Source organism: Schistocerca nitens, chromosome 1 (assembly GCF_023898315.1).
Source record: "Schistocerca nitens isolate TAMUIC-IGC-003100 chromosome 1, iqSchNite1.1, whole genome shotgun sequence".
NCBI classification, from domain to species: domain Eukaryota; kingdom Metazoa; phylum Arthropoda; class Insecta; order Orthoptera; family Acrididae; genus Schistocerca; species Schistocerca nitens.
Window position 1 is genome coordinate 637,140,530 of NC_064614.1, and position 26,165 is coordinate 637,166,694.

Genomic DNA, 26,165 nt, shown 5'->3' on the forward strand with positions numbered 1-26,165 from the left:
GTAGATCTGTTTGGATTCCAGAGAAATGTAGGAATATGCGAGGCAATACTGACCCTACGACTTGTCATAGAAGATAGGTTAAGGAAAGGCAAAGCTACATTTATAGTGTTTGGGACTTCAAGAAAGCTTTTGAAAATGTTGACTGGAATACTCTCTTTCTAATTCTAAAGCTGGCAGGAGTAAAATACTGGTAGCAAAAGGCTATTTACAAATTGTACAGAAATGATATGGCAGTTATAAGAGTCGAGGAACAGGAAAGGTAAGCAGTGGTTGAGAAGGGAGTGAGAGAGCGTTGTAGCCTATACCTGATGTTATTAAATCTGTATATTGAGCAAGCAGCACTGAAAGTAAAGAAAAATTTCTAGTAGGAATTTAAGTCCAGGAAGAAGAAATAAAAACTTTGAGGTTTGTTGATGACTTAGTAATTCTCTCAGAGACAGCAAAGGACTTGGAAGAGCAGTTGACTGGAATGGACAGTGTCTTGAAAGGAGGCTGTGAGATGAACATCAACAAAAGCAAAGCTAGGACAATGGAATGTAGTCAAATGAAATCAGGGGATGCTGCAGGAATTACATTAGGAAATGAGATGCTTAAAGTAGTAGACGAATTTTACTATTTAGGCAACAAAATAACTGATGATGGTTGAAGTAGAGAGGATGTAAAATGTAGACTGGCAATGGCAAGAAGAGAATTTCCAAAGAAGAGAAATTTTTTAGCATCAAATATAGATTTATGTGTCAGGATATATTTTCTGGAAGCATATGCATGGAGTGTAGCCATGTATGGAAGCGAAAAGTGGATGACAAAACAATTTAGTCAAGAAGAGAACAGAAGCTTTTGAAATATGGTGATACATAAGAATGTGAATTTTAGATCAGTAGATCTACAACTAATGATGAGGTAATGAATAGAATTGGGGAAAAGAGGAATTTGTGGCTCAACCTGACTCGAAGAAGGGATCAGTTGGTAGGACACATTCTGAGCCATCAAGGGATCACCAATTTTGTACGGAGGGAAGTGTGGGGGGTAAAAATCATAGAGAGAGACCAATAGATGAACACAGCAAGCAGATTCAGAAGGATGTAGATTGCAGTAGTTACTCGGAGATGAAGAGGCTTGCGGAGGATAGAGTAACATGGAGAGCTCCATCAAACCAGTCTTTGGACTAAAGACTGCAACAACAAGATGTTCCAAAAAGCCACATATAAAAATGGGATTTTCTGGTGCTTGTACCTTGCATCCTGTTGGTGGTAAAAAGGTAGGGTCAGTTGTCTTGGATAGCCCTTGGGCTAGGGACCATTTGCATACCCAACAGAAGGATTGTCTTAATGTCACTGTCATACAGTATGTGGTCAAGGCATTAATATTACACACTTACTCCTGCTTAGCCAAGTGGAGCAAATCGATTGGTTCTTTTTGCATTTGATGTGTTCTATAGTGGGCTTATTGGGACTTTTGGGGTTACCATTAATTTGTGGGCAGTTCCTCGGAAACCCCCCCCCCCCCCCCCAAATAATGGTATTTTGACTATATTTTCACTGTTAACAGTAGACCAAAATATAAGATCGCTATATACAGCAAATACCTAAGATCCCAATCTCAACCTACCTTGAAAATTTTCATTATATCTTGATCCCTTTCCAAGATACGAGGGTTGAAAATTACACTACTTGTATAAGCAAAATGGAAATGAAGTCCCATGCTTCTTGGCAGAGTGTAGAGGAATGATGCAGGAGACCCACACCGCTGTACTAGGCAAGGTCCTAATGGAGGTTGTTTGCCATTGCCCTCCTCCAAATAAATAAAATACATAAAAAAATTAAATAATGATTATGGCTATATCTGAGATATCTCCTGATTTAAATTTATGGATATACCCATGATGAATAAATGAATGATGCATTTGCATAATTTTTTAGGGTGTTTCCCAGAACAACCGGCAAATCTGTGATTTTTTTTATCCATGATAAAACCAGGAAAAACCCAGAAATTTTTTGGAAGTCCAGGAATTTTTCATTGTTTTAGTTTTCAGTTAAATTTTTGTCGTTTTAAATGGTAAGAACAGATACTCTAACAAAGAATATTACTGTATCCTGCTAATGCAGAATCATATTGCTGCAATAAAACATAAATGAGAGAATACAAACCAAAATAAACTTTAGTTGCAAAGGAAATACATCATTTACAACAACAAAACACTGTGCATACACAAATGTCTGCCAACAGCAAAATGTGTCAGAGACTATGCAGTAGTTCCTAACAACAAACTGCTTCCAATGAATGTGGTGTCACAACTCTTTACATTAGGTTTGTTTGATCAGTTGCCAGTGTGCTTGTGTGCATGTGCAATTCGGTTGGATGTGAGCAGTACCTTCTCCTGCTTCTGGTTACTTGAAGCCAGATGCTAACCATAATTTTTTTCCGGTGCACCCAAGCTGCCAGATTTAGTGGAGGGTGGTAGTCTCCACATGACCCATGTTTACATTTAATGATTTTGCTGTTTCCTCTTCATTTACAGCTCCCACGTCAAATGAAAACAGAACAGATTTCTGTAGTCAGGACCAATCAAGTGAATTAAAATACATTCACATAATTACAGAAGGCTGAAATATATTATTAGTGTCAGTTTTCTGATTTGATTTTATTTGCACATTTTTGGCAGTCAAGCATTAATTGCCTTGCAGAACAATGAAGTTATTTTTGTCAGTTTGCTAAAGAAATTTAGCTTTCATTAATCTTTTCTACTGAGGCAGTAAATTTATTTGAAATGAAGTGTTTCATTCCACACTACTGTCTAGTTTCAACTGTTTGCTGAATTTCAAGTGCACATTTTCACCTTCTGGCACATAGGGCATTATGCCATAATAAAGAACCAAACTAGAGATATTACAGTACTGGTACTCTAAGAAAATTCACACCCCAGAAACCACACTGAAAAGGTTAATATCAGATTGAGGCATTCTTTGTTCTGAATCTGGACATACGAATGTGTGTTCCAAGCCAAATTTTGCATTTTACTATGATTCACTAAATTCTGATGCTCTTGGGGTATCCTCTGATGTCCTCTTTCTCTTATAACGTAATGAAATCTCTTAATGCTTTATATGTACAAACATACAGGCTTCCTATGTAATTGTGCACACACAGTAAAGCCTGTTCTCTGGCGCTCTCTGGAAACTGCTGAATCGAACCCATTTCTAACAGGTCTCGGGAAAATATTGGGCATGGTGCTTTGGAAACCGTTACTTTCAAAGTAAATTTACTTTTACTTAAGCTGACTTACATTACATATGAGAATGTGTGATGAATTTCTTAAATCACAGAGCGTTTGACCCTTGTTTGAAACTTAACATTTTGACGATCAGCCACTTAGAAGAATTTTGAGCCCAGAAGACCAGACATTTATGTCATTATTTTAAATTTTGCTGGCACATTTGTGTGATGTATCTGAAAGTTTAGCACACGAAAAAAGACCAATATTACATGTGACAGCTTAGCTTCTCTTGCAGCTTATTAATCTTCGATATCAATATTATTTGTGAAAGCTTGGCTTTTCTTGTAGTTACACTATGTATATTAATTTAAATCATTAACTTTGCCTATTTGTGTGATCCTGCTACTTAACAGTGATGTTGCTACTGGCTGACTGCTTCACCTGCCCTATGCTCTAAATATCTGCTGTCATCAGCTGGCAAGATCACGTGATATGATCTGTGATTGCCTTACAAAAGGGCATTGCAATCTCGATTTCAGTGCTTCAGAAGCTAACATGTTGTGTTTGGTGGAATTTGAATTTATACTTTCTTAATGTAAAAATATGCAGCATATCATAGTATGAAAATATGCAGCATACGTGTTGCTGCACATCAAACACCATTCTAAAACTACTTCTTCTTCTTCTTCTTCTCTCTCTCTCTCTTTTTTTTTTCCTCCGGGGCTTCATTTTCTAATGTATCAGGAAGTTCTACACTGGTTTATAAAATGTTAACCATTCGAAGTGCATTTTGCAGCTCCATGGGAAAGTATACTGTCACGTAACATGGGAAAAGTGTATTTTCACCCAAGAAAAAGTGTATTTTAAAGGGGAAATCTGGGAATTTTGTTTCCTTGTCCACATATACACCCTGTTTTTGCAGGTACAGTTTGCCAAAATTGTATTACCTGTAGGCTTAAAAAATGTTAAAAATATGATCCTTTGGTTCCAAGACTCAGCCATGGATTCCAAGATGACTATGTACAGCAAATGGCAGTAGTTTTTATGATATATTCAAAAGATCCCAGCCATGAACAACCTCAGAAAATTTTCTAGGTATTTTTTCCCTTCCCAAGGTAGAGGGGTTCAAAGTTACCATACTTGCGCACATAAAATATCCACTTAAAATGCAGAGTGAGGCTAAAACGTAGTTTGCAAAATGATGTGGCATGGGGAAATATGATGTAAAGTGCCTCCATTATCATCAGAAGGGTTCTGGGAACTCCATGTTGTAGCACTGAGGCACATTCAAAATTTTTGTACCTGTAAAATCTGGTCTGAGATGTAAAAATAGTTTTGCTTTATTTCAGTTTCACAAAAAGAAACTGTTCAAATTTTTCTGACCCTTCAAGTTCTTTTCATATGAGTGACATGTTCTGCTGTGGCAGGGAAAAGAATGGAACCAGCAGAAAATGCTCCTATCAGAGCACAAGAAACCAAAATGTTCCTCTTCATTAAAAGACTCTGACTGACATGCAGGGGGCAAGCTTCCTCATTCTACATTTAAACATTTTTGCAAAAATATTGGCAAGTGAATATATTCCCACTTTTGTACACTCAAAGAGATGGAGACAGTGGCAGCGGGAAAGAAATGGAGAACTAATAAGTACTGGAAAATAGTAGAGAGTGGTTGTGGCAAAGAAAAAATGAAGGAGACATTTTGCAGTGCAAAAGAAATGGAGGGGCACAGAGGCAGTGGAGTGTAGTTGACAGTGACAGAACAGTGCTAGGAAAAGAGTGAAGGAGACAGTGCCAGTGGGAGAGGAATAAAGAGAAGGAGAAAGTAGGAGTGGGTGAGAGGCAGTGATAGTGAGAGACAGAGTGTATGCCAATAACAATAAGGAAGAGAGAGATAGTCACAGTAGTGAGAAGAGACAGTAGTAGTGGATAGAATGAATGAGGTAGTAGTAGTAGTAAGAAAGAACAAGTGGGACAGTGAGAGGAGACAGTAGTAGAAGGAGAGAACAAAGGTGAGTGTAGCTGTGAGACAGAAACCCTTGACAGTTGGAGAGCCACAAGCAATTGGGAATGGATGGGGGTGAAGAGTTACAGCAATTCACTAGTGGATGTGAGTGAGTTACAGTTAGAGCAGCTTGTGGGAGTGAGGGGTGAGTTGCGTATTAAAAAGAGCATGATTATGTTGGCATGCCAATATTTTTGCAAAACATTTTAAGTGTACTGAGGAAAATAGAATGAGGCAGCTGGTACTTCACTTTTCAATCAAAGTTGTTTAATAAAGATGAGCATATTCATCTTTTTTGTGCTCCAGTGTGAGCATTTTTCCTCTGGTTATTGCTTCTATGAGGTTTACCATTTTCTGAATTTATTTTCGTTTCTTCCATATACTTTCACTTTTTTGATTGTATGTGGTTGCTGAAGGACTGTGTTTTCTACACATGTTCTGTTTTCTTATTTTCATTTCTTTTTTTCCTTTTTGTTTTATATTCATCATAGGACTCTTGAGCGAAGCACAGTAGTGAAAGCTCATATTGAAAGATCTTTTTTTGAGTGTTCAGTTCACAAAATACACAAAAACTGTGAGTTTTGGTTTACCTTTAATTTACCTATGTTTCTGTCTGTTATATTAATTCTTATAAATTCTTGCTTCATAAAAATGTTATTAAAATACAAGTACATGTGTAGATCATGGAAAACTTAAAGCAGTGACTAGTGTGCTACAACAGTAATTCCAGTAATATTTTTGTTTTAAGGATTGATTTGATCATCCATGAAACTGAATGTTGAATTCATCATGAAACTGCAGCAGTTGCTTTGCCACCATTTTAAATTTCTGTTAAATCTGAATAATTTTTATATCTGTTGGTTACTTCCAGGAAAATTAAAATGATTTGGCCCTGTAATATTTGGCCAGCAAATATTAATCAGCCCATTGTTTAGTATCAATGTGGACCAATATGTGAGTCGTCATTTTTCTTTTTATGAAACTGATGTAAATTACTAAAGATCGGCACCAAAAGGAGCAGAGTATGAACTAATATAAGATGATATGTGTACATACCTGAAAGGTAGTACCAAGCACATAACTCTCCTTTAATTCTTATTTTTAAAACTGATTGTTCACCTTGTACTAACTTGGCAGTAACAACTTAACAATAATAATCTCTGAGTGAAACAATAATTAAGTAAAGCTGAAGAAATAATTACCCTGTTTACTGTGTGACAGCAGACATATGCAGGAAGGAAAATTATAAAAAGGTAGTCACTTTTGTACGAATCATTCCTTCAATTGGCAGTTGAGAGGAGGATGTCAAAGGGAACAGGTGTATGCAAACATGAAAATCATTCAGGAACTCTAATACAGTGGAAATGGCAGGAAAGGATGAGAGAAGAATCAATTCTGGATTTAGAGCAACAAATGTGGTATAAAAACATAAATTGATGTATTTCCCTTGATCATATTCCTTCCAAACATTTCTAATCTTTTACCAGAGGGAAGAAAACTTTGCTTCTCAAAACTAGCATTTTTGTGTCCATTTGTTTATGGGAGTGTCTAGCAATACCTCGCCAGTGTGTCTTGTTATGTGTATTTACATGTGTGATTCAGAAAGTAAGGTCCAAATTTCCATAACTAATAGAATGTCACACCAACATTGAAACATGTATGTGTAGCAACTCCTGGCAAGCCTTACTCATCAGATAGCACCATTCTCATTGGTATTGCCACAGTGTGCTGTTTATAGTGCCAGCTCAACATGTTTAAAACAATTTATCAGCCTGCTGAGTGTCAAATATAGTCAGCAATTTGGTTTTTGATGACAAGGAATAACACAGCAACAGCAAATTCATCAATGGGTAAGTAAAGTGTATTGCTCCAATGTAATAAGCGACAGAAAAGTGCATAAATGAGTGAGAGCTTTCAGGGATAGATGGAAAAGTGTCTGTGATGAACTTTGAACATGCTGACCATCAGTGATCTCTGAAGATTTGGTCAAAGCCATGGATGGAAAGATTCCTGAAGACTGGTGAGTCACAAGTTCAACTTCAGCATTGGAATTTCTGAATGTAGGTAGAACAACTTTCCGCAATATTGTCTCCAAAAGTTTGCAGTTTTGCAAATTTTGCACATGTTGGGTTCACAGGCTGCTTACTGAGAAACACAAGAACACAAAATGGAAAGAATGGCTTGTGCTCTTCATTTTTTGGACTGATATAAGAAAAGTGGTCAGTTTTTAGAGAACATTATCACAGGTGATGAGACATTGGTTTCTCACATGACTACAGAGTCTAAACATCAGTCAATGGAATGGCATCAAATGACATCACCAGTCAAAGTCAAGGCCAAGCAGACAATCTCAGTGTACAAGGTTATGGCAGCCATGTTTTGGGACAGACATAGGATCTTGATAGTTGAATTTATGCAGCAAGGGGTAGCAGTAAATGCAGCCACTTACTGTCTGTCCTGACTAAAATTTGACATGTAATACAGAGTAACTGACACGACCTTTAGACGTCTGTAGTTTTGTTACTGTATGATAATGCCAGACTCATTTTGCCACTGACATGCAAAATCTGATCATACTGTTTGTATGGGAACAGTGATTCTCCACCCACCATACAGTTCAGACTTAGCTCCAAGCAATTTTCACTTGTTCTACTATGTCAATGAGTTTTTCAGTGGCAAGTGCTTTGTAACAGATGATGGGTGAAAGAGCAGGTAAAGATTGGTTATCATCATATGTGGCAGATGTCTGTGACTTAGGGATACAAAAGCTTGTAGCAAATTATGTCAAATCTTTAGACAAATATGGAAGCTACATAGAAAAATAGGGAAACATGTAAAGAATAAAAAAAAAACAGTTTTTTGAAAAAAAATCGGTGATCGTTTATGTTTTATAAGAAATTAGACCTTACTTTCTGAGTAACCATTGTATTAGTGCACAATGCATGAGGATATGTCTAACATTACCAAAAGCATTACACATGCTACAATAAAAGAGGATAATTCTTAACTCCCCCCCCCCCCTCCCCCTCACAAGAAGTCTAAATATTGCTCGCTGCCTCACTCCAATTATCTATTTCTCCATCTCTCAACCTTCTTTCTCTTTCATCTTCATAGGTCCATTTTACACATCAGGCAATGTCCTGACACAATTTTTTTTATTTAATGGTTGCTATAAATTTTTCGTTGCCTAAATTATGTAAAGAAAATGAATGAAAAGCTAGAATGACTCATAATTGCTCTATATTCATGTCTCTTCTATATATGTATACATCTTTATCTGCATAAACATACATACTTTGCAAACAACTGTGAAATTCATGACAGAGGATACTTCCAATTGTAGCTTGTACTAAGACTACTTTACAGCAGAGTGAACACAAGTGAACAAGCATCAGCAAATGAGAATTCTCTCTGGTGAGTGAACAGTATTCAGTTGTGTTCACAATGTATTTGCTGGTGCTCACTTGTGTTCTGCTAGTTGTTGCTCTAATAGCAAACCAGCAAAGGAAATTCACATTTTCTCTGCATCAACAGTAGCAATGCAGAGAGCATTCATCAGCTATTTTGCATGTGAACTTCTTTTTTTTTTTGGCATGAGTTGCATGAGTGGTGGAGTAGTTGAAGAGAATCTAATGTTGATTGTAGAAGAATGTAAATATCATAGGTGCTTGTGGAATACAAGAGATTCACAGCACTGATTCTGAAGAAAAAGAAATGTGATTGGCATAAAATTGTCAAAACAGTCATAGGCCTCACTGAGAAGACGATACCATCATTAGAAGCTTACATAAGGTGGTAACAGAGTGAATAAGCACAAGTGTTCTGTTTATTTTTATTAAAAAGGAACATCATGGTAAACTGCCTTGACAGTAAACAAGTGTGAATATGTATCTATTACACTGATTACAATTAAAATTGTATGACAGATTTTATAGTTCATGTTTCTTACATTCATGGTAACTGTAATTACATGCCTCATGATTACTGCTGTTGTACAGGTTTTTGTTGTAATAACTGAAAAGATAAAAATTATTTCCTGAAATCATGCTATTGTTTTTCTAACAAAGTATATAGCCGATTTGATCAAATAATCTATGTGACAAGTTGCATGTACATTTCACATTTCACTGATTGTACTTTATTGACATTATCTTCCTTACAAGTACTTTAGCAGAATCCTCAAGAACTTTACATTTATGTCACTGACGACATCAGAAACTGTCTGAGTTACAGCATCTACTGAAATGCAAAATAATTACTAAATAAATATCTCCAGGTGCTATCAACTTGAGTGTAATGCTGTCCTTCCTTCAGGTTATGTTGATTGCTGATAAGTAGTGCTCACCTTTTAAATTTTCTGCTCACTTTCAATGAGAATCTAGTGAACAGTGTCAACTCACATATGTGCATAGTTTTGTAATAATGTTAATGAAGCTTGGAGATGTAATTCAGTGTTCAACACTCTAACTCCACATGTTTCAAACTTACGTGCAAATAAGACTCCTACACTATTCTTTTCCTATGTCATATTGCATTATTCTTCAAAAACAGGGTACTTGCCATGCGGAACAATCCTATTTGAATATAATAGGTTTGCATTGTGTCTGTAAGGTGTGCTGTTGTCAAGTGAAACCTGTGTGACAATTATTATTAAAAAATGGTAAATTGTCTACAAATGCATGTTCACTTGTCATTAAATGAAACAACTGGTTCACTGTTACCAATCACTGTTTATTTATCTCCACGACATGTTTCAGAGGTTTAAAACTCCATCATTAAGTGGATTTACATTTATTAGTATGATGTGTGTTGTGTTACAATTTTTTGGAGGAACTTGTGGCACTATGTAGTGGAGAAACAAAACACTATTTCAGAACATACTTTTGGGTTTCTTTTGACAAATAACTAAATGTATACCTAACAGTAAAAATAAATTATTTTAAATAGAGTACCTCCAGTGGTCACAGGTTTCTTTCACTGACAGTATATGAGTGATGTGTTACGACAGTGCAAGGAACCTGTGACCACTGGAGGTACTCTATTTTACATAATTTATTTTTACTGTTAGATATATTTTTAGTTTTTTGTCAAAAGAAACACAAAAACATGTTCTGAAATAATGTTTTGTTTTCCACTAGACAGTGCCACCAGGTCCTCCAAAAAATCACACACACACACACACACACACACACACACACACACACACACACACGCGCGTCATACTAACAAATGTAAATCTACCTGATGATGGAGATTTAAACCTTTGAAATGCTTTGTGGAAATAAATAAACAGTGACTGGTAACAGTAAACCTGTTGTTTCATTTAATGTCAATAACAGTCACGGTAAAGCCTAACCTAAAAAGTTCACATTTAAATGTTCACTTGTGTTAACTTACATTTATTCCATCATAAATGAAGTATTAAGAGTTCTTCCTTTTACATTTATGTATGGAGCTCAGGAAGAATGACTGTTTAAATGGCTCTGTGCTTGCTGCAACTAGTCTGATTTCATCTTTATGGTGTCTATGAGAACAATACTTGGGAAGCTGTAGATTCCTTTGTTAATACTGGTGCTTGAAGCATTGGAGGTAGGCTTTCATGGAATATTTGATATCTACCTTCAAGTGTCTGTCAGATAATGTTCATGAGTATTTACTTGACTGGCTCTCATCAGTCAGATAGGCCTGAGTCCATATATACAGCCCATTATTGTATACATTCAGTATCCTGTTACTTCTATTGTATTTGGTACAGGTCTCACCTTCAGCAATATTACAGGATAGGTCACATGAGTTTCTTGTAAGCAGTTGCTTCTCTAGGCTAACTACATTTTCCCTGTGTCATATCAATGGATCAAAGTCTGCTACCTACTTTACCTACATTTAATTTGCCCACAAACCATAGCACTTAATTACTTCCTTGTGTTGACTGGTACCAGTTATGATTCATTAATACTGGAGTCATGTGTTGAGGATTTTTGAAGTGCACAATTTTACATTTTGTACATTTAAAACAGGTTGTCAATCTTTGCACCACTTGACAATCAAATCAACGCCTAACTGGGCATTTGTGCAACTATTTTCAGATACTACTTCATTATCGATAAATTAGGGATGAGAAAAAATCATTTAGTTATGATCAATGGTGGTACTATTTTTACCAATTTCAATGTCACTTGTTGCCAATTTCAGTTTATATTTCAGTCAGTTTTGCTGTCACTTGTTACTGTGTTTGGTGTTGTTTTTTTCCAATTTTGGTGCTATTTTTTGGTGATTTGTATTAAGAAAAAAGAAATCATTTATGTTAAACACATTGAATGCTATCAGTTTAAAAATGACTCTGCAGCCATGCACTGCTGCATCCTTTGAAAAGCAAACTTTCTCATAACTTCAAAATTCTGTTCTAGGGCATTATACCGCCGATCCATCAACACTTAACTGTATCATAAAAACAATTGCCCAGAGTATGTACTTGAAGATGGAAGACTTACTGCCTTCAGTACAACACAAGGCATTTGACAGTATCCATATTTCCAGCTGACATGGAAAGTCGCTTTTTCACTAAATTATGAAGGGATTTGTATCTCTTCAGAATACGTGCATGGCTGAGACCTGAAATTCCAGGTACACATAACAGACTCTTTGACATGTCAGTATTAATGAAGTTCATCATTATTGTCCTATAGTTGAAACAAGAACCTATGGCTGTGAACACTTTTCTGCATGGATTTATGGCCATAAGAGTTGTTAGCCTAGTTTAAAGGTGCAATTTATTGTGTGTCAGTATTTCCTAAACGTCTGCACAATCCATTTGCCCTTTCATGTTTGTCAAAATTTTGCTGCTTTCATCACCAAAACTCACTTTTCCTACAATAATGAAAAAGTCTTCAAACTCTTTTAATTTGGAATAAAAAAGCTGGAACTTTTATTAGGGTGGACTACATTGGAAATAATGTATTTTTGTTTGACATCAAATCTTGAGCCGTAGTCTTTAAACAGGAAATGAACAGCCATTTTAAGAGTGTGTACAAACTGCTGCCATCTGATTAACAACATATTTACATGGTGTAACATCCCTGCCCTCAGTATAGATAAAAACTGACTCGAATTTTAATTATACATTGCTGTCTTCTCATTTAATAAAATGGAATAATTGTGATGTCTTCAAAGCATTAGAGCAAGAAATGTGACATTATTTATGTATAGTACTTAACTCAAAGAGTCAATGCTGAAGATGAACATTTATAGTGATTATTCCTCATTTTTCTTCAGTGAACCTGGATTTTCACTTTGGTCTTGCGTATTTATGATGTGGAAATAGGTTCTATACTTTTGAAATAATTTTTGACTTTCAAATTTCATGTTTTCTTCATTTGTTAAAACTTTTTACAACTAATATGAACACTCACTTCTCACAACTTTTACAACAACTCTCTGTAGCAACTTCCACCTTACTCTTACTCCCTGCTTCCTCTTCTTTGGTCTAGCACAGGCCCTTCTATATGTTAATTACAGTGCATTTGTATTGTTGCAGTTACAGTTTTTGTGCTGTACAATAAAAATGAGTTGGTCCAAATTGCTTTAAATCTGACAATATATTAAGCAGAAAATAGTTACACATTTTGAGTAAATTGTTTTGTTAAATGCAAAGCTGACCTGTGCAAAATTTCATTAAATGAGAGGTTTTAACAATTAATTAGAAATATTATAAATTTGGTTAAAGCAATTTAAGTATTTTAATGCCCTACAATAGATGTGCTAAAGTTTTATAATTTTATGCAAAGAACAATATTTTGAGTTATACTGAAGGCTTGCAATGCGCAAAATGTTTACACTCTGAGGAATTGAGATTACATTATTTTGATCATAAATATGTTGCTTCAAATGTTGTTAGAAAATGAGTAATATTAGTTGTAAACTGACACATGATCATAAATGTTCAATACAACTGTGTAACAAGATTATGGTGTATTGCATTCTTTATTAAACAGATGTGTTGTATTATTTAGTTGGAGAATTTCAGTCTGTTGCATTTCAACAGAAAGAGGAAAATGCCAAATTTCTGGACATTTTGTAAAAGTGCCGATTCCATGTTATATAGCAAGAAACTGTTGATTTTGCAGTATTTTTTTTTTTTTGCACTAGCATTTACACAAAATTTTCCTCTCCCTATAGGTATCTGCATAATTGTAAACATCTGAGGTTAATATTAATATAGTCTGCTAGATCATAACAACATGGACAGCAAGGATCCCAATGCACTTAGATGGGACATGCCTAAAGTTTTATCTGTATCTGTTGGTAACTTTCCATCCAAGACATCACCTTGTGTCACCCCTACCGAGAAATGCTCAATCTAGTGACAACTTTTATTTGATAGACTATATGATCATTTGTTCATTAATGAGTATTGATGGGGTACTGAGTCACATACTGTGTGGTACGGTTTTTGGCTGTACATACATTTTTGATTCACTGTTCTGCATTTTCTTAATATGTGCTTCAATATTCAGTGGCCTCATGCATTATAAAAAAAGTAATGAAGTGTGGTGTTCATTATTTTCCATGTTAATAAACTCTGCAGAAGCTGAATATCATCTACAATTAAAAAACTTGATGACAGCAGTTTTTGTTATCTACAAATTCTTCTTCCTGATCACAGTTAAGGTTGTTGCCTGTTTCATTAACCAAATATCATAAAATTAATAACGATGTATCTGTCTCTTTCTCTGTATATCATTATTTCTGACTTGTATTTTCATCATTTCAATGATGTTTTCTTCCTGACATGCACAAATATAGCTATTCACATTTAGTGTACAATGTACGTCAGGCATAGGTTTCCTTCTTATTCTGTGGCAATTCCCTCTCGTAGACAAGTGATATCCTCCTTTCTCTTTTCTGTAGTACTCAATATTATTTTGGTCTCTTGACTTTCTTCTAGCTACAGATATTTTATAATTCATGCTCCAATTTAACACACATAAAATGTATGCTAGTTGTCATAGATTCATATGTTTGTGAACATTTAATGGGTTGATTATGAGTTCTGTACCACTATGATTCACTATTTCTTTCTTTGTGTAAATGCCAGCTGCAGGAAAACTTTTGTTCCACAGTGGTGTGTTTACCTATTAAAAGTTAAGGGTACATCAACTGTTTGCTATGACACAAAATGTAAATACCACTATTATGCTGAAAATTCTGAGGTGGAATACAAATAACAGGAGGAGTAACAGAAGTGACGTAACAATACAGTATAGGCATTGTGTGGGCAACAGGCACATTAACACTCAAACCAATATTTTCTTTTCCCCTTTAACAGCACCAACATAATTTTTTTGTCATATTATTGTCAGTTACAACACAACTGCTTGGGAGAAAATAAATAGGACAATGTAATGTAAGATTAAAGAAATGTTTTCAGTTTTACAATTGTGTTTGTTTTATTTTTACCTGTGGACTGGGGTATTTATTGTTGGATGGCCCATGTGTGATTTCACAATTTATGATGTATAGGACCAGAAGGAACGAGGGGAGCAAAAGGTGAGATGGGCCCTGCTGGTCCACCAGGCCTACCAGGGGAGAAAGGGGCTCGTGGCAAACGAGGAAAGAGGGTAAGCCTGCACAACTGAGATGACAGAGCATGCATGCCATTTGTGCAGAAGCATGCTTGGGGTACCTTGCACATGCTTATCCTATGCCAGATCCACTCATGTGCTCATGGCTCAGTTTTAATTAAATGTCTTTAGTTTCTTTGAGCTGATTTAATGTTCACTATTATTTAAACTTTTTGGGAATTTTTTGTATATTTTTTGTCCTCATCTCATAAAAGTACTTTTGATATGGTGGTGGCAGCAAAGATTAACCAGAATTTAATCAGAGCTCTTTCGTATTTCATTTTTGTGATTTTTATTGTGTTAGTAAACTTTTGATCACCACACATTTCATTACCTTTGTAGATAGTTTTTTAGTTTTATTTTCCTGGCTATGCTGAAATTGTTATTTGTTTGTAGTTTCTATTAATGTGTGTCTTTTGTTTCACCCAAGGCTCTTCCCACACTAACCTTTTGTATTAGTTTGTAGTCGAGTTGATTAACCACGCAAAACACAAACAACTCCTCACATCGCAAGTGGCAATGCAGTTGATGTAAGTACAATTATTTGGCTTGTGTCTACTCTAAACTGAGGCCTAGTTCCATTTTACTTCATAAGTTTTCAATAAGCTGGTTGTAAATTAAGAAATTCTTTCAAAAAAATCTGCGTAATTGTTCGGCTGAACTTCCATTAATATTTGCAGATGCTAACACAATAATTACTTTAATGCTATTTTCAGCTTCATTATTATGAAATGGCTTCCTGCACTGTATGTTCATAAAAGGCTGTCATTATATCTATTGTTACTAAGTTACTAGTTTTCCAAACTGAAACAACCATTTGTTAAGCTTATCTGTAAATGGTAATATTACTGCTAAGTGACTTACATATCTTCTTCTCAGAGCAGTTATTCTATAAATGGTATCTTATAGGCTAGCAAGAAATTTTTAGCATTATAGGACAACATGAAATGTCAAGACGTGCTATTCTCCACATCTCATATTTACAATTTAAATTTCTCATAAAAAAATGGGACCTCCAAATAAAAGAACATGTTGAGTAAATGTAAATTACACAAATGTTTTCTATAAAATATGTGAGTATATATAAAAATATGCTATTGCATTTTATTGTTTTGTAATCTATTAAGTTATCTTTCCAGGGAAAGTATTCGATACAACTTTGTAGAAATATGCTGATGTTAGAAATATTTGTAAGCTTTGTGTATTCTTATAGACAAAAATATGTGCTAGGGTCGCAAGGGAATGTCTGGTGAGGCAGCTGAACGAGGCTTACCTGGTGAACCAGGTGCAAAAGGTGAACCAGGAGACTCTGGTCCTAAGGGTGAGAAAGGAGATAGGGGTGCCATGGGACTTGCAGGTATGCTTGTTCTCACAACAGATGTGTTTTACAAAAATCTATTTGATCTGAATGCCCTGGCAATTGCTATTTGTGACTTATGCTAATGTAACAATCAATAAAATCATTACACAATCACAGTTTGTGTATTCCATTGGAATAACAATTTACATTCTGAAGGTTATTGGTAAAAAATTGTCAAAAGTCCATATTATTAGGCATTTGTAGTTTTCTGGACATATTTATTAATCATTTTGATGATGAATTGTATAGATGTCAGATAACTTTCCATTTGCTTGGAGTGAACTTTGCCCTAAATAAAATTTAAAAAAACGTTTTGAACATAAATATACACATTTAGGATGAAGAAATGTGATACACACACATGTTATTAGTATACCAATGTCTCAAGACAATTTACTCCTGTAATGTTACTCATGTTTTTGTTGTTGCTACAGTATTGTGTCCAAAGACTGGTTTGATGTCGCTCTCCATGCTAGTCTATTCTGTACAAGCCTTTTCATCTCTAATAATAACTAATGCAGCATACATACATTTGTATTAGTCTTCCCCTACAGTTGTTTCCACCCACCCCCCTCCCCCTCCACACACACACACACACACACACACACACACACACACACACACACACACACCCTTGATGCCTCAGGGTATGTCCCATCAACCGCTTCTTTCTATTAGTCAAGTTGTGCCATAAATTGATTTTTTCCCATTTTGGTTAGTAGCTCTATATTTATTATTTAGTCTGCCCAGATGTCTTCAGAAAAGACTTCCTAACACTTAAATTGATATTAAATGTTAACAAAACTCTTCTTGTTCAGAATTTTTTCCTAGCTTTTTCAAGTCTGTGTTTTGTAGCTTCCCTACTTTGGACATTATCAGTTATTTTGATGCCCAAATACCAGAACTCATCTACTAATTTTAGTGTCTCCTTCCATAATCTAATTTCCTCAGCATCGTGTGATTTAATATGACTTCACTCCATTACCTTTGCTTCACTCTTATTGATGTACATCTTATAGTCTCTTTCCAAAGCATTATCCAGTCTGTTCAAGAGCTCTTCCAAACCCTTAGCCATCATTGGCAGAATTACAATGTCATGGGTGAACTGCAAAGTTTTTATTTCTTCTCTGTAAACTTCAATACCCTTTCCTAATTTCTTTCTGTGATTTCCTTCACAGCTTCTTAAATGTACAGATTGTATAACATTGGGGATAGGCTCCAACCATGTCTCACATAATTGTCAACTGTGGCTTCCCTTTCATTCCCTTCACTCTTTTTACAGTTTGGCCATGATAAATGAGTTTTATTGGTACTGTCAGTAGAGGAAAAAACTGGCACTAATTGGACAACATTCATTTCCCCCTGCGTGCTGCCAAGATTTCTGCACATGTCACATCTGCTTTCATATAAGCACACTGCCCTCCCCTTACCACTCCTTTTCCTCACCACTCCCTTCCCCACAGTACCCTTAATGTGAAGACAGGATAGGTCTCCTACTATCCCTGACAGCCATTGCACAAATCATCAACTTATTGTGGCCAAAATAAAACAGCAGCCTGATTGATTTATGCACAAGTTTTAAGTAACCTTAACAATTTTGGAGACTATAGTGCAGTCCACATTATCAAAAGCTTTATATAAACCTACAAATGATACAAGCATAAGTTTGGCAAAAGCATAAGTTTGGCTTTTGGTAGTCTATGTTCTAAAATAAGTCATAGGGTCAGTATTGCCTGACATCGTCATGCATTCATCTGGAACCCAAACTGATCTTCCCTGAGTCTGGTGTCTACCAGTTCTTCCATTCTTCTGCATGTGAGTGTTTTACAACTGTGACTTATTAACTAATTATTTGTAGTATTCACACATGCCAGGACCTGATTTCTTTGGAGTTGGAGTTATTGTATTCTTCCTGAAGTTTGAATGTGGTCTGCCTGTCTTATATGTCTTGGTAACTAGAGGGAATAATTTTGTCCTGGTTGGTCCTCTGAAGGATGTCAGTAATTATGAGGGAATGTCATCTGCTCCAGAGGCCTTGTATCTACTCACATCTTTCACTGCTGTATCAGGTCCTTCTCCCATCATACATTCACCTACTTCCTCTTCCCTTTCTGTAATCCTGTCCTCAAGCTTGTTCCCCTCATACAGACCCTCTAATATTCCTTTCTTTGTTTCGTGCTAACTCACCATCTTAGCTCCCAACATTTGCCTGTTCTTTCTCTTTTCTTCAAATGTGTCTTTAATTTTCCTGTAATGAGCATCTTTCCTCTAGTTTTGCATGCTTATACAGCCTTGCATTTGTCCTCTAGCCATTCCTGCTTAGCCATTTTGCACTTTCTGTTAGTCTCATTTGTGCCAGTGTGACCTCAACAGCCAGCGACAGTGTTCATGTGTGTGTGTGTTGCATTTGCATGAATATGTGTGTATGTGTGTGTGTGTGTGTGTAATATCCTCATTATTCCATCCTTGATTGTCCATTGTTTGATTTAATCTCATTTTTTAGGCATCCATATTCCAGTTTACCTGTTTACCTGCTTCACTTGTTGTGTTTTTATATTTTCTCATTTCATCAGTTAAATTCAGTATCTCCTGAGTTATCCAGGATTTCTACTAGTCTTTGCCATTTAACTTAAGTGATCATCTGCTGTCATCCATGTTTCATCACTCAAAGTTGCCCATTTGTTTTCTGTTGTATTCCATCCTCCTGTTTCAGTCCAGTGTTGCCTAATGCTCCTTCTGAAACTTGGAACAACTTCCAGTCCACTAAGTTAATCCAGGTCCCACGCCTTAATTTCCTGCCTTTTTTGCAAACTATTATGTTTTAATAATTAATAAGTTGAGTCCAGCACCACATCTACCCCTGCAAATCTGGTTTCAAATCTGTGCTGTGTCATTGTGTAATAAATCTGATACCTTCTAGTGTTTCCAGGTCTCTTCCATGTGTACAACCTTCTTGCATGATTATTAAACAAAGTGTTAGTGGTGATTAAATTAGGCTCTGTGCAGAATTAGACCATGTGGCTCTTTCTTTCATTCCTTTCTCCCACACTGTCTTCTCCTATTATTTTTCATGCTCTTCCTTTTCTTAATTCTAGCCACCCATCAGAATTAAATTTTCATCTCCCTTAACTGAATAATTTCCTTTTTCACCCATACCAAATAATTTAAAACGCTTTCAAATAAATTGTGATACACAAGGATACAATGAAAAAATTAAAATAATAATCATCCAATTTTGATTCTGCTGCCCTGTGTAGACTTTGGCACTATTTGCCCACAAGCATGATAGGACACACACACACACACACACACACACACACAGTGTGAGGGAGTGAATTTTGGGTGAGAAAGAAAGAGAGAGAGAGAGAGAGATAGAGAGAGAGAGAGCAACAATAGCAATTCATATTTGGTTTCCATTTGATCAAGACTTCTTTCACTGCAAAGATTTCTTTGCCAAGTAAAACAGATGCTACTTGCATGAAATTATAAATATATGGAAGCTATATTAAAAGACTTGCACCTTACTTCCCAGTTCTTTCATCATTTCCTTGGTCATCCTTACTTAACAGAAGAAAACATATCGATATATCCCTATGTTTTTTTATTGTTTTGATTAATGGTTTTGATTTGGTGCACAGATCATCTTTGGATCTAAAACAGGGGGAAAGAAATTTGTGTGATGATGCAAAAATTGTAGGACTGTAATGTGAAAAGACATACTGTGAAATGGTGCTTAAAAGAGAAAAAAACCTGGTTGACTGTACAGCAGTTAGGTTCCTTTCAGATTGTAGTGATATAATTCTTAGCAATGGTGTACAACTGAGTGATGAAAGAAGTCTGGAGACTTGCACAGGTCACACCTGTAACAGTTGAGAAATGCAGTAAAGGTGATTTCATGAGTCCTGTGCAAGCCACGCAAGTGTGCATTGTGGAGTAATCCAGTAGACGTAGGAAGGAGACAAGCACTTAAGAATCGCCTAAAAATAAAAGATAAACATATCAATCCTAAACAAGTTTTTTTGTTTGTTTGCAAATTCAAAGTATGTGTACAGAGGAAAGTCAAGTAGACCAATTAAGCTCTTATAGAGTACAGGTATGTAGAAACTTTCAGTACACTTTCCTTGCAGAAAGAAACAGAAAATGTAAGGCTTTTTTTTGTACAACTCTTCACATAAAAATAATCGTAGATAGTGCACAGAAACAGAATATACCAGCATGCAACATGAATTGGGGTAATGGGTTTTGAACCATTGGTCTCCGAATGTGAGTCTGGCCACAGGAGTGCATCACATCAGTAGGTTGAGAGGTAACTGTGGCACTGTGCATAAACTCAACAATGCAACACTCAGCACTCAACCTACTGTATATGATGCACTCCTGTGGCCACTTTCTATGTTTTAACTTCACTGTTGATCACTAACTCCCAACTTCTGCAATGTTAAACACTTTAATACATTACTTCTAGCCCCAAAAACACATGACTTGCCTCCTACATCTGCTAGCCAGCGTCTCTATTTTATGAGTACCCAGAAGCTCTTTGCAGTTGTGTTATTATTCAGGCCTTACATCCAATCAGCCTCAGGGGAGGACTGCTGACATTTTCATTGGCCTTTCCATATTTCATCCTCAGCACTCCTTTGCATAGTGCTGCTTCCTGCCAAGATTTCTTGCACATTTATTTTCAGTGGGTTTTGGTGAACACCTGTCTTCTGTGCACTTAATACAGCATGGTCATCTTCAACCATAAACCACTAAGATGGATTACAGAACAGCAAACCTGTCATCTTCACGTTAGACCAAACTCTTCTCCAGCAGATGCCAGAATGGGCTCTCCCAAGAGCCTGGAGAATGACCACATGGTGAGGCTAGGAATGATATGTTATGAGAAGTTATGTCTTCAGTTATGATGTCTCGATTTCATTCTCAGTAATGGATCATTGCCTTCTCTTTCTCAGTTTTGCATGCAGAAAAGCTATTAAGAAATCATTGTAGTAGATGTATAAAAGGAAATGCCCTGACTGATTGACTGACTCATCATCGTGTAGCCCTAACTGCTAATGATAGACACCTCAGATCTGGAGAGGGTGTCGATGTTATGTTGTAAATGACGTTTAAGGAGGGATTTTTCAAAATTCCACACCTAAGGAAGTGAAATAGGGGATGAAAGGTTTTTTGACAATATGTCACTATTAAGGCAATTTTGAAACTACAGCTGTGAAAATTGGTATCTGGTTTCTTAGTCAGAAGTAAAGAAGTACCTGTTTCAGCATTTCTGGAAATTTAACCCATAGGGGGTGAAATAATAGATGAAAGTCTTTTCAAAAACAAATCATCATGAAAGAACTACTACAGCATTGTTAAAGCCATGTCTATGAAAATTGATATTTGACTTCTCGGTTACAAATAAGAAAATTGTTTTTGGAAATTCAGTCTGCAAGGGTTGAAATGGGGGCTGAGATGTTTTATGAAAATATTTGATTATGAAAGCATTTTTAAAGCTAAATCTATGAAAATTAGTATTTGAATTCTCAATTACAAATTTAAAAAATGTGCATTTCGGTGATTCTGGAAATTTAACCCATAAGGGGAAATAGGGGATGAAACATTTTATGAAAATTTTTAATTACGGAAGCATTTTTAAAGCTAAATCTATGAAAATTCGAATTTGACTTCCCAGTTCAAATAAAAAAAAATGTGTTTCAGTGTTTTTGGAAATTCATCCTGTAAGGGGGTGAAATAGGGCCCGACTGATTCACTGACTCATCATCACCCAGCCCAAACTGTTAAGGATAGAAACTTGAAATTTGGCGAGGGTGTTGATCTTATACTGGAGGCAGTGTTTAAAAATGGATCCTTTGATACTCCACCTATAAGGGGCTGAAGGGTTTTTCGAAAATATCTTGCTATTAAGACAATTTTGAAGCTAGAACTATGAAGACTGGTATGTGGTTTCTTGGTCAGAAATAAAAACTATGTGGTTCAGTATTTTTGGAGATACAGTCACTAAGGCCATAAAATAGTGGGTGAAACTTTATTTTGAAAATAGATCTTTGTTATAGTGCTACTAAAGCATTTTTAAAGCAACGTATATTGAAATTGTTATTTCAGTGATTTTGCTTATTAAACCATAAGGGCATTAAATAGGCGATGAAAATTTTTATGAAAATATTTCATCATATTGAAACACATTTAAAGACAAAGCTATGAAAACTGGCATTGGACTTCTAAAAAAATACGTGTTGGGGATGGAAGTTTTTATGGAAGGCAGGATTAATGAAGACCTCCAATCCCAGCTACCAGAATCACTTTTTGTGCAAAGTAAGTTTGGAAAAGTCCACGCTTGTATGGCACTAGTTAACGTCAAAAGTTTGGAAGGTGTTGCAATTCGTAAACAACATAAAAATTCAATTAAAGAAAACAAAAAAAGTCTTTGCAGACCAAGCAGTCTAAACAAGCAAAGCAGTGGGGGCTAAGCTAGTAGTAGATATGATTCATGATCTTCTCTGAAAAATACGAAGACTTTACCGGTTATATTACATTTAAAATTGTTATGATTGTAATGATTTTGTAGTGTGTTTCCAATTAGTTTGTCTCTGTTCTGTAGTTATTCTGCCTCAATTTTCTCAGTCTTCAGTCAGTACACTATGAACTATTCAGTGTGTCTAGTTACTTAAAGTTTGTTTATGTAAAATTTAGACATCTGTCTTTTTGACACAGAACTTATTATCAATAGTGATACACACTATGAATGTTTAGAACAGTAATTACTTCAAATATATTAATTGTTTCGTTACCCAGTTTGTGATAGAATTAAAGAGTACTATGTGATAGTGTCCAGCTTTAATGTCAAAAGTTTCAACACATTGTGTTGGACTTACTGAAGGCATTTATATCTCTGTAGATTATAGGTGGAACAGAATTGACTTAACACATGTGAAGTGCCTGATCAAATTTGGCAGCAGTCACAGCTTTTCCTAGAGCAGTTTAATATTATTATATAGTGCAAGAAAGCGAAATAAGTTTAAAAGTTGCTACTGTTAATACAATATAAGTCAATAAGATGAATGAGTCTTAAGACAAGTTTATTTAAAATGCAAAATAGAATGAATGATTTTACTAGTATTTGGTTGATAGAGCTGTTGATTCAGTTAACATCAAATTTTGTAACTGAAATCATAAATTGTTTTGTGTCAAAGTTTTTTGGACAATTGTGTAGGAATATTTTTAAACAATGTTTGATAGGCAGCCAGTGAGCAAAATTTTTGTGTAACATTATTTCTTCTACCTAGTATTTTATTTTATGGTCTTATTGACAAATTTAAGATGCAGAGAAAAGGTACACAAAATAAAAAAAGTGTGTCATTTAAGTGATATATATAATGTTGAAACATTCACTTCCATAGCTTTTTAATAAATCAGCTCTTTATTGGCAACCTTCTTTAATCTCTGAAGATTAGACTTAAGATATTAGACCTGAGTGCACAGAATTCATTGTGCACATGAATGAGAAATATGTTTAAATCCCTACTTTTCAGGCAGCCGTGGTGACCCTGGACCAAGGGGACCTCCAGGTGAAGATGGCCGAGATGGAGAAGTTGGGCCTCAGGGTCCTCCTGGTTTACCTGTAAGATTCTTGTGTTTAAAATAAAATTTTCATTTTATATTTTATGGTTAAATTATTGGATGCATATTGTTAAATCAAAATTCTTAGCTAGAGTTTTTAGACTCAGGATAAGGTAATTTAAACTGACACAATCCTGACTTTGCTTCTTTTATTTTTTTCTGTTCTTTCTCAAAGAATACTCTTCTGCAGTTCAAATTTATCAGTATTCCTTTAATAAAACTCAACTATCCATTTTCATTAGTCACCTTTACTGATGCAGCTGCTATCCATTGTCATTATTCAGTTACCAGACTTCAAGAACCCACCACAATTCATAATTTTGTATAAAATAATAATATTACACCATCAGACAGCATGTTCTTTAAATCTAATTATATTTGCAATATGATACAGCATTGAAATTTAGAATGTTGGGAAGTTAAGAGTAATTACAAATATCACCATTCCCATGACCTGTGTATTAGGTTCTTCATTATAGTTAGGGGATCAGATTCTAGACTAGTCTCTACCATTATAGCCTCTACATCCACTGGAGGAGCTTGTGTAATAGCTCGATAATACATAGACTTTTCTTTTAAATGTGCCTGTCTGCATCTCAGTGCCTCCTCTATGTAGTGAGTATCAATATGTCCTAATACATTAAATTTAACTGTAATAAATACACCACCTCTAATGTTCAAATTAGTATCATTTCAGTTAGTAATAAGGTTCTTATCCTATCTCAGAATTGTTATTCAAACAATGGAAAATCCAGGATGGAATCTAATAATATTAGAATTATTATTCATGGTTTTAGCCAACTTCAGTCCTGAATGTAATTATAGGTCTGCAAGTTTTCAGTAGTGCCACAATATTTTGCAGTTTTTTGTGAACTCTTTTGTAGTTAATCACATATATTTTAATATTCTCTTGTCTTGGAAACATGTATAAAGATTTGGTAGGAGTATTTTAAAGTAATCTATTTCAGCATTTATCCAGTCTGGATGGAGATTTGCTTGGAACTGAAAAGAGCACATTATGAGAACTCCACACACAGCCAGCTACATTAGTTGTTGTCTTTGGTCTGAAGTATATCTTTCCATGATTTAAGGAAACTTTGAACTGTTAACCATATGGCCCAAGTCTTGGAAGTCATAACTTGTGTCAGGTTCAGGGGTTCTACTCACTTCAAAACCCAGAGTCCCATGATCATTTTTTGGAATGGTGCTGTAGATGCAAACTTTATCAAATCACGATGAGATAAGCTGGCTGTTTTAAGGTACTATGAATAGTCCAGAGGAAAGCTGGCAGCTTGGTTTGTTTCATTGTGGACCATGTTCAACAGGTTGCAACCCTTTGCTGTAATGGTTAGTATGATAGTCTCTTCAACATAATAAGAAAAGTAAGTTTTTCCAAATATGAAAAACTATTCCAAGGTACTAAACAGTCATGTACCTATTCTCTTCAAATTTAAAAGTGTTTCAATAAAGAAAATCATGTCAGTATTGTATTTAATAGTCTATGAGTTACATTATTACTCTTCTGCAAAGCAAAGAATAGTAAGTGAAATTAAGTTCAGAAATAGTATTATCAGAAACCAGTTACAAATTAAAAATATTTTGAAATAGAAGGTATTGACAACTAAAACCAATTTCCATTTTCAAAACTGGGAAAATTGTTTGGACATTTAAGAAACTTGTTTTACATTTACACAATTACTCTGCAATTCACAATCAGGTACCTAGCAGAGGGTTAACTGAACCAATTTCAATCTATTTCCCTACAATTCCCCTCTTGAACAGTGTGCATGAAAAACAGAAACTTAAATCTTTCCGTGTAATCTTTGATTTCTCTTATCTTATTATGATGTTCATTCTCACTATATAGGTGGATGCTAACAAAATTTTTATGCACTTGGAGGAGAAAGATGGTGATTAAAATTTCACGAGAAGAACCTGCCACCTTGAAAAATACCTTTGTTTCAATGACTGCCACCCCAATTTATGTACATCAGTGGTGTTCCCTCCCCTATTTTGTGATAGTACAAAATGAGCTTCCCTCCTTTAAACTTTTTCAATGTCCTCCATCTGTCCTATCTTATGTGGCTCCCATACCACACAGCAAGCTCCAGAGGAGGACAGACAAGCTTAAATTCTTTTATTTTTTTAAAGGGTGGTTACCATCTCGAAAGGATCTGCTGTTACCTCTGTATTTGTTAGTTATCAATTGAGGACTTCACGGGCTGTGGAGCAGTCATGTTATCCATACTTCTGGTTAGGATTACCCACTAACATAGTCACAGTGAGGAGATAGATAGTGGACAGAAAATGAAAGAAGGGTAACATTTTCAAGGACAGAGGGAGAAA

General features: G+C 35.5%; 1 protein-coding gene across 1 annotated transcript in view; it reads left to right on the top strand.

Moving 5' to 3' along the window:
* Window positions 1–26,165, top strand: part of LOC126192064 (collagen alpha chain CG42342-like) — a 660,839-nt gene that overhangs the window by 186,655 nt on the left and 448,019 nt on the right. The window contains exons 10-12 of the mRNA XM_049932580.1: window positions 14,736–14,833; window positions 16,067–16,193; window positions 23,732–23,820. Of these exons, the coding sequence (XP_049788537.1) occupies window positions 14,736–14,833; window positions 16,067–16,193; window positions 23,732–23,820 (314 nt within the window). The remainder of the gene's footprint in view (window positions 1–14,735; window positions 14,834–16,066; window positions 16,194–23,731; window positions 23,821–26,165) is intronic.